General features: G+C 33.2%; 1 protein-coding gene across 1 annotated transcript in view; it reads left to right on the top strand.

Annotated features, from left to right (window-relative positions):
• Nucleotides 1–4: 4 nt before the first annotated feature.
• LOC145259694 (uncharacterized protein F13E9.13, mitochondrial-like) overlaps nucleotides 5–10,761 on the top strand; it is a 136,036-nt gene continuing 125,279 nt past the window's right edge. Inside the window, exon 1 of the mRNA XM_080117363.1 lies at nucleotides 5–96. Within this exon, the coding sequence (XP_079973489.1) occupies nucleotides 21–96 (76 nt within the window). The 5' untranslated portion in view covers nucleotides 5–20. The remainder of the gene's footprint in view (nucleotides 97–10,761) is intronic.

The following is a 10,761-nucleotide window of genomic DNA, read 5'->3' as shown; positions in this document are numbered from 1 at the left end:
TTACTTATGTTGACGTAAACATGGAACTATTTAGGAAACTTTTCCGTCGATCCAAGTTTGTTGTTATTGGAATGGTTCATGTCAGAGCCCTTCCAGGTAAATGTTTTTTTTTTTTGTTTTTTTTTCAAAATAATCTAAAGTTATATATTTATTTGTCTTCTTTAATTGATATTATTTTATTATTTAACCAGTCTCTTCGTTCTACCGACAAAACACGTGGCCTCCTTAACTTTTATTTTCTTTTAAAACTGTTTATTCCGTAAAACGGAATAATCAAATTATTATTACCATTAGTAGTAGTATGAAAAATACTTATGACAAGTTAGCTACACGAGGGAAATCACTGGGCTAACATGCAAGTTGTAGCTCCTGTTTGTTGCACGAACTTTGGGAGATTTGGTTATTAATCATATATATATATATATATATATATATATATATATATATATATATATATATATATTCTGGAACAACATTTCATAAAAGTAATTGGATAAATATATTTAATTTTGATAAAAATAATTGCAACATTATCCGATGTGGGTGGGTTTGACATCTAAAGCAACGTTGTTATCTATGTACTTTAGCATGACTTTTAATTTTATTTTATTTATAAACTGATAATTAATTTAATTATTATTATTAATAATAATAATAATAGCAATCTGAAGTTCAGGGCTTGAAGCACGAGTTCAGGGGTTCTTATTGAGTTACCGGAAATGCCCGATGTACTTCGAATGGTGTGTGTATCAACGATTATAAACTTAGCGAAATTATTTCCATATACGTTACTCTCCTGTATACCACTTCCGACCAAATCAATTGAGCTCCACCCTAAAAATTGAACATATTAAAGTAAAAGAAACTATATTACAATCTATGCGTTCCTCATTCAATCTCTGACAACGTCAAGCCCCCTGGTAATAAATTGGTACTTTATGCAGTTTTACTGTATTTTTCGTTTATTCGATTGTTAGGTGAAAGTACAAGTTAAGTTAACAAACCTCCTCTTATTAAGAATGTGTTTCTAATGTTATTATTTCAGCACGGTCCGTAAACTGCACAAGTCCCAACATATATACATAGTGGTCTTTGTCGGCACAAGTACAAAAACACAAAATGCTTGTGGGTGGCCAAATTGAAACTTTATTTTTCATTTTTTTTTTTTTTAAATCTGTAATACGAATAATTTTTTAACAGGAACCAAATAAACAAACATTATATAGAATGCAATTTTCTTATTCGTAATTGTAATTTACTTTTATGCGAATATATTTTTATTTACCCCTTTTAAGACAATTCCTTCTGACTGGAGTCTGTTCTTTCTTAAAGCGGCCATTTTTAGACAGTTTTCGTGTGACTTGCTTTTTTTTAATTTTGTAATGAAATTATTTAATTTTCAATAAAATTAAATGAAAAAATTTATAATTTGAACGCGTGATTATTTGTTATTAAATAATAATGAAGACGCTTTATTTGCATGAAAAATAAATAAAACTTGATGAATTGCAATGGTTGTCAGCGTTCTCTTTTGAAGGCGTCATTCTAAATACGATTTCTAGTTTTAAAATTGTCATAACAGAGTAAAATAATAATAATAATAATAATATTAATAATAATAAATAAAAATTTTAATTTCGTATCAATTGTTTCAAGAGATTTTGTTGTCTTGCATATTACTTTTTACCAAGTTTTAAATTTCATCTATCGCCATATTTAGGGTAAGAGTTGGGGTTATCTTTTTTTTTTCTTTTTTTTCCCAGTATTATTTTAGTAGTAAAGTCAGCAATAAATATAACTTTTTTCCCTTAAAAAAACGTACGATATTAAATTAAGTATTATTTCTTTTTTGTTTTGTCAAATTTTAAAATGCAATGGAACTTTAAAATTGCAAACCGAACACGAAAAGAAAAAAGAAGCTTAAAAGCTGAAAACGTACAAAACAATTATTCCCTCCTAAAAAAAAAAAAGAATGAATGAATGACAAAAGTAGCAAATTTAAATACAAAATTTATATTAAAACCCCTAAAATTGTGAAAGTTTGTTAATTACTTTGTAATAAGGTTTTAGATTTTAATAGGTTTTAATAAGTTTGTAATATTTTTTTTAACAAGTTTTATTTTTGAATAAATGTAACTGCCCACCCCGAAGTCATTGTCTTTTATTAAAACGATTTGGAACAAGTAAGAAAAATAATAATAAGCAATTTTCAGTTACACATAATTAGAAAACGAATATAGCATATTGGATATCATGTTTAAAAAAAAAAAAAGAGGGGGGGGGCTATAATTCCAATTAGGTATATATACCCGGCATCGGCCGGGTGGGGAACTTGGATTTTTTTTTTTTTTTTTTTTGGTCATATATGCGATTTTAAAAATGATTCAATTTAACCATATTTTATTTTTTGATTTTTAATAAATATACAATTGAAAGTAAATATGGGGTGGCGGGCAAGTCCCGGAATTTTTTTCCTCCAACGCGACAGCAACACACACACACACACACACACACAAGATCTTGTCAGTTTTATTACTGTTTGCGATTATATATATATATATATATATATATATATATATATATATATATATATATATATATAATTTTATATTGTATTTTTTTTAAGACGAGCAGCGGCGTCCTCATAAAATTGTGAAAAAAAAAAAAACGACCTTCAATATGTCGATTCGCATCTCCCTCCAATAAAAAAAAAAATCTTCGTGTAACCTATTCGTATGAAATCTGAACCAAAGATACTGCATATGGACACATTAAAAGTTGAGCAGTGTGTGTGTGTGTGTGTGTGTGTGTGTGATATATAACTATTTGAACAATATTATATAAACCCGGTTGAAATTCTCTGGGTTTTTATCATGCGAATATATATATATATATATATATATATATATATATATATATATATATATATATATAAATACACGAGGGCCATTCCAAAAGTAAAACTTTTTTTTTTCAACTCAAAGTTGAAGAGTTGCGAAGACTGGAGTGGTACCATTAAAACGCGCGACCTTTTGTGCTCCAGAATTTTTTTTTTTTATATAACTACCAACATTCTGAATGCACATTTGCTAGTAATTCAATGACACATCTGTTTCAGACGTATGTCCATGACAGAGACTGCTTTCTTAGAGTCTAACACCGTCAATATCTGCTACAGAGAGATGAAACTTTCAGCTATCATAACAGTGCAATTCGCAATTCCCTCTGATCCATTTGGGTGGAATAAAAATAGGAAGCATTACTTTTGCAACGCCTCTCATGTATAACAAGATTAAAATAAAATAAAAATTAAATTAATAAATTAATCATGTATAACAAGAAAAATCGAAAAATAAAAATTTAATAAATCATATTTTTTAGTCGATCAAAAATTTAGACAAGAAATTATAATAAAGAAAAATCTTTTAAGTAAATAATTTTGATTATATACCTACACTAAATATGGGTTTGTTTTGGAAAGGTTCTTAAAAAGACTAGGAATTCCAATGATACAAAGTACATCATGAACTAAAAACTATATTAGTGGCCTGGCAAGGCTACAGGGGAGACAACCAACAACCAGGCAAAAAACCCTAAGCAGAAGTCATCCCAAAGCAGCAAAACTAAAGCTGGTCTGCCAGGACACTATATATACAAATGTAGGCAAATTTGGCATATTTTATGGGTTCGAAAATATAGGTTCTTCTTTTACCAATTGTCATAAAATTTTAACCATAGAATAGTATTATAATCTTCAAAACGACTGTAAATTTTTATGTAGTTTTGTCCCATAGAACCAAAGATATGAACATTTCAATATTCAATTTGATTACGAATATATATATATATATATATATATATATATATAGTATAAATGGTAATTAATAAAAACTGAAGAAAGTGCTCAATACTGTTGTAGAGCAAAAATAATAAAAAATAAAACGCAAAAAATAAAACGTGTGTATATATATATATATATATATATATATATATATATTATACCACCTTTTTTTGTTGTTGTTTTGGCAATTTTACAATACAGCAGCCAAAGTACTGATAGGACAGCCTCCTTAGTGGTTATTCCAAGGTGTGGGTCCCTGACTATCAGGCAGATAACATCAACCCAGAAAAACGTTTACCTCCAGCACCCTTACTAGTGACATGGTTACAAGGATAGAAATAGAAACAGAAAATTTCCGACATCTTAGGCAACTGCTCACACAAAAATACTGCTGACCTAGAATACAGCGTTTCTTCTCCCTTTGTCAGAAAAATCACTCATTCTAAATGAGGACTGAGAGACAAATTAGGAGAAACAAGAGTTACGGGAGCTGTCGACAAGGAATACACAATGCATTGTCTGCTCTCCATTAAAAAAAAATGATAATGATAAGTATTCTACTTAATATAAGTTCAATTGACCTGTTTAGGAGAAAGTATGGCGACAGGTTCCCCTCTCACTAATTGAAATAAAGAAAGAATTCAGTTGGCAATGTCAACGTAATTCTTGAGCAACTCTGCTAATTTCTTCGAATCATTCTCAACTTGATTTGAATTTGCTAACATTCAATGCTAGGCACCGCATTTATTAGTGTGGCTATTTGATCAGTATACTGAAATGGAATGGCGTCGGCAGTTTTCTTTTTTTTTTTTTTTTCTAATGTATGTGAGCAGACGTTGAATTCAAAATTGGAGAACGGTTTTATTTTGAAGAAAAAATAGCAAATGAATTACAAGCTGCAAATTGACAACAATAAATTCCAATAATAAATTTTAAGAATAGTATTTGGGGAGGAGGGGGGATGATCGAGGTCAAGTGTAGAAAGAAAAACAATTTGATAAATAAACACATAACTGAAAGAAAAACAGACTTTTTAAAATAATTTTTTTAATATTGCTTACCAGAATTCAGTTACCAGCTATACATATGTAATTCTTGAGCAACTCTGCTAATTTCCTTTGAGTCATTCCTGACTTAATTTGAATCGAAATTGTCTACCCCTTTTGATAACATTCGACACTAGGCAGAGCATTTATTAGTAAAATGGAATTGCGTCTGCAGTTTTTTTTTTCTTTGCAAAAGAATGTGGGCAGACGTTGAATTAAAAATTGGAGAACACTTTTATTTTGAAGAAAAAATAGCAAGTGAATTACAAGCTGCAAATTGACAACAATAAATTCCAATAATAAATTCTAACAATAGTATTCAGTCTTCAAGGGATTGTTTCCAACTATTGTTTGAGATGTTTTTTCTTATTAGGCCAGTTGCTCCTATAACAACCCGTATAATTTCTTTCAAAGACCATGTCGTTTTTCAAAATCATTCTTGAGGTCTTGATATTTTGTTATTTTTTTCCTGTTCAACTCTTTTAAAGACATAGTCGTTTGGAGCACTGCCATCAATAATGAGCACAGTTCTTTCGAGCTTTTCCATATTACAATGTCTGGTTTAATGGCCTTGTCTTTTATGTATCTGCCCGCCTGTTTGTCTTTGTCATAAAAACTCTGCAACCTTTCCGTTTGATGTTATTGGTGATGGTTCATGTTTCCAGATGTTTGATGATCTGTCAAGCTGCATCTCTCCACACATCTTCCAATGGATGTATTTACATACTTTGTTGTAATGGACAGTGTAAAGACTAGTGTTGAGACGATTAATTGGAATTGGAAAAATCAGAGCTTTTTGGGGTATCCGAATCAGGAAAATTTTAGCCTATTTTCAAATGCCAAAATCGATTACTTTAATTATCTATTTTATTTGATTTTGTTTTTTATAAATCATCTTCCATTGCTGGTAATAATAATAATAAAATAATGAATATTTATTGATTTTAAACTTCCAGTAAATCTAAAATCTCTAGATCACCTCCATCACAAGTGTGTTTTTACGTTTGAGAAAAGTATATGCACATATTAGACGTGTTTGTACAGTAATCGGGACAAAATAACAATTTTATAGTATTTAGAGATTTATAAAGAATCAGAATCTGGGGGGGGGGAATATTGGAATCATCCTACCACTCGTAAAAACCATCTGGCAATAGGATTGGGCATCCAGACATTAAGTGGCTCGGATTCTCAATTGCTGAGTGGCAAAACCTGTACTGACCATTTACTTGTAGGCCAGCCATTTTGTTTTTATTATTTACTAGCAGGGGGTACCCGGCGATGCCCGGGTGTCTTGAGGTAAATCAAAACTTCGGGGGGGGGGGGTTAAATAATAATAAAAAACTGTTTTGGTAGACGAGTATGAGAATCGAACCTGTAGCCTTGAGTTTGAAATTAATGTGTGAAAAAAAAAAAAGTGCGATGTTACCATTGGGCCACCGCGACATACAGCGTAGATGTGTTTGAATTTATTTATGTAACTATAAAAACAGGCGTGCGTAATAAAAGTTAACTTTGCTGCTTCCATTTGACCTAATTAAGAAGGTCAAATAGAAGTCACGCAGCGTTTGAGTTTGTTTATCGAAATTTGACTGTCTGATATACAAGATTGATCAAAGCTTATTGCTTCTGGACGTTTTTCCCGGCGAAATGCCGCGAACACGTCCGTTTAAGTTTAGTTTCACTTTATTTATACTAAAAAGCTCAATCAACACGCGAGAAGCCAAAATAGCAATAATTTTGTAAAAACCGACGTAAATAAATCTATACGCTACACGCTTTCCTAATTTCTAGATATTATTATATAGGACCTATATACACAGTTGTAAGCGATAGTAGCAAACCCGGGACCGTGTGCGAGAAAAGCCTTTTGAAGACATACACGAAATGGTCACACACATTTTGCCTTTTCTATATATAGATTTGTGAGTAAGCCCTGATCTTCACTGGCTACAATGAGTCTTTCCTTATCAATGGAAGTCTCCTGCTCTTGAGCCATTGGAATGAAGCATCTCTGTCTATATATTCCTGGTTAAGCTCTTCCAGGAACTTTCCTGCTCTCTTATGTTGTTTCTATCCTTGTTTTCTTGATTTCTTTCTCTTCTTTCTTGCAATATGCTTTACTGGTTCATTATATACCTTTGCAGTATTTTCCAGTATGACACCTCCAAAGTTTTTAGCAAACTTTGTGTTGCCTGTGTTATACAGTGTCTTCAAGTGTTTATGGTCTCTCTGTACAGGGGCTTGTCAGGACAACATGGCAAAGGAATATTTTCCCCTACAAATAAACCCTGACTAAATATTCAGAATAACATAAACCCAAATAAGATCTTGGTCTGGCTATCACACATTGGGTATTATGAAAAATAATGCACTTTCACTAAGTGATGTTGCCTAAAGTAACAGCACTCAGCTGGTTACTCCACCAGACTAGATGAATTCTTGTCCTGAAATACAGTAAGATCAAGAGACTAAAAGAAAGATATTCAGAGGGGAACGATAAAATTGTTGCTCTAATGAAAACAACACTACAGCTTTATTTTAAAACTTTTATTGAAAAAATCAATTCAGGTAACTTGATTATGTAGTAGAGCTGACATCTATTCAATGTAGCCACCTTCAGCCTCAATCACTGCCCTGATATGCACCTGAAACTGGGAGCATGCCTTATCCACAAGCACCGGCAGGAGTTGCAAGATTACTCAGCGGATGACAATGATCAGGCTGGTTTTGGTATTGTGGGAGGTCATGTTGGTGATGTTCTTGACATATGACCAAATGAAGGAGTTCAGCGGGTTCAGGTCGAGAGAGGAGAGGAGGGGGGGGCCAGCGAGAGAAGGGTACAAAGTTGTAGCACTCCTTCTGAAGCCAAGCCTGCGTCTCTTTAAACTTGTGCGCTGGTGCCGCAACAGGCTAATGTTATGGTCTTTGATGTAGTTTAAAATGAGGGCCACATTACGCCATCTCATATCTTCGAAGTCTGCTTCAAAATCAACACCAAAGTGTACCTGGATGTGCTGAAGAGTGGTGATACCGTGATGCAATTAGGTGGCCGCTGGCAGATCCTGAGAGTGGCAGCAGGACTCAGCACCGGCCCATAAGTCGAAAGAGAGTCAGGCTTGGCTTCAGAAGGATTGCTATGACACTCGTTTGTTTGTTCATATGCTGAGATCGTCACCAACATGACCTTCAACAAGACCAAGGCCAGCCTGATCACCGCCATCTGCCAAATATTTGTCGAGCTCCCACTGGCGCTTGTGGAAAAGTAATATACCCAGTTCTAGGCACATATCGAAGCTGTGATTGAGTCATCGTAAATTGTAAAAAAACTTCATCTAAAATTGTAAAAAAGGTCACCTAAAATTGTAAAAATGGTCATTATCAAAAATTGTAAAAACGGTCATCATCAAAAATTGTAAAAACGGTCATCATCAAAAATTGTAAAAACGGTCATCATCAAAAATTGTAAAAAAAAGGTCATCATCAAAAATTGTAAAAAAAGGTCATCATCAAAAATTGTAAAAAAAGGTCATCATCAAAAATTGTAAAAAAAGGTCATCATCAAAAATTGTAAAAAAAGGTCATCATCAAAAATTGTAAAAAAAGGTCATCATCAAAAATTGTAAAAAAAGGTCATCATCAAAAATTGTAAAAAAAGGTCATCATCAAAAATTGTAAAAAAAGGTCATCATCAAAAATTGTAAAAAAAGGTCATCATCAAAAAATTGTAAAAAAAGGTCATCATCAAAAATTGTAAAAAAGGTCATTCCTACATCAGACATTGTAATATTTCGAGAAAACATTCCTACAGCAGACATTGTAATATTTCGAGAAAACATTCCTACAGCAGACATTGTAATATTTCGAGAAAACATTCCTACATCAGACATTGTAATATTTCGAGAAAACATTCCTACATCAGACATGCGTTCAACTTTCAAACATGCATGTTATCGCTATTGTAAACATGAATAATTCTGCTGAAATTTGAAATTAATTTTATTTGTTTAAAAATATGAGGAAAATTTAATACTTTGTGAAATTCTTCAGTAATGTCAAATACTGTTTATTTATAACACTGGACAACAACAAATTTGTTGTCTGCACTTTTTTTTTCAGCTGATTAAGAACAAATCTGATATGTTGAATCCAAAATTCATCCTGGTTTTGCTCAATCGGATCAAGTTTTTGATCTATGGCCGCATGTCGTTTTTTTTTTTTTTTTTTACATTTTTGTTCATATGTAAGCATGTAGAAGTTGGTAAAATGCTATGCTTTGATTAGGAATGATTATTCTAATGACAAGAAGTATTTAGGTCCAATAGTTCTGGGTGATTATCTCAAAGGGATCAGTTTGAAGTCATAAAATCTTGAAATCTTCCTAAAATTGGTGCTCAGCATACATGAAGAATGAAGCTTGTGCAGGAGGAACATAAGAAATGGAATAAATCAAACAATTCTAAAGAACGCATCCCATAATAGTAATTGTCTGTATTTTTGAGATGAGTTGTTTTCATTGAGATTGTCGGACTGACTTCCTCATCTTGGTTGTTATTGTCACAACGTTTCGGCCGTTTTGCCCTCCGGCCTTCATCAGGTTAACGGTTTGTTAGGAGTCTCGAACCCAACCCTTTATTATTATTACGGGGGTACCGTGTTCGGACTAGTGACATATGGCCGAGTGGTCCTAGACGTTGTATCAAAGTTTACAGTTACCCAAAGGTGCTGAGTTCAATCCTGAACGAAGGCAGTGAAAAAGTAACATTGAAAAAACAGAGAATCAGCAACTATGTCCCAAAGCCTAGCTGGAGTCCGAACACGGTACCCCCGTAATAATAATAAAGGGTTGGGTTCGAGACTCCTAACAAACCGTTAACCTGACGAAGGCCGGAGGGCAAAACGGCCGAAACGTTGTGACAATAACAACCAAGATGAGGAAGTCAGTCCGACAATCTCAATCAACGCATCCCATAATAGTATTTACAGAAGAGACTAAAAACATCACATTTGTGAGAGAGAGTTTGCAAAGAAAGGTGGAACCAACTAGATTAAATACGCTTCTGAACCTTTTCAAGAACCCTTTAAATGCGGCATGGAATCACCAAACCAAATATGAAAACAGTTTTGCATACAAGTCTGATAATTTGCAGAGATATTTTCAGTTATTGAGAATGAAATATTTTTAGCCAGGAAAAAGCTGGAATGTTCCATTAGGATGAACAGTAGTTGCTAGCAAATTTGAGGTCCACAGAACAATATCTTCATATATATACTAGCAGGCCGCCTGGCATTGCCTGGTCATAAAATATGCATAAATATTGTATGTTAATTCATGCAGATTTATTATTATAGAGCCAATTCTTTACTGATTATTATCCAATATATGGTAATGATTTCAAGTCATTAAAAAAATGACTTGGGTGCCATCTGCTAGAATTGAAACCAAAACCTTTAGCGCTCAGGCCTTAGTTGTTATTGATCTCTCCAGCATCATTACTGTTTGAGCTACTGACAGATGGAAATGAAAGGTTAAAAAGTAAGTGACTTTGAGCTATGAATGTTTAAATTTGTGCATCTCGTTAGATCACTGAAGTTAAGCAACATTGAACCCGGTCAGTACTAAAATGGGTAACTATTTTGGAATTTTAGGTGCTGTTTGTGCTCTCCGCTTATCTCGACATTGCTTGTGCTCTCCGTTTATCTCGACATTGCTTGCCATTGGACTCAAGCAGTGCCGGTTCAAGAGAGGTGTGGTTTGGGATTGCACAACCCTTGCTTCACAATTACACACAAAGCTACCCTTACAGGAAGTATTCATTGTCGCTTGTGACTGAACGGGGGGGGGGGGGCATCAAGTAACAGAAGAAGTAATCC

This window comes from Euprymna scolopes, chromosome 35, assembly GCF_053919585.1.
Source record: "Euprymna scolopes isolate OS-2025 chromosome 35, ASM5391958v1, whole genome shotgun sequence".
In the NCBI taxonomy this organism is placed as follows: Eukaryota; Metazoa; Mollusca; class Cephalopoda; order Sepiida; family Sepiolidae; genus Euprymna; species Euprymna scolopes.
Note: the sequence above shows the minus strand (reverse complement) of the source record. Positions and strands in the feature narration are given on the sequence as shown.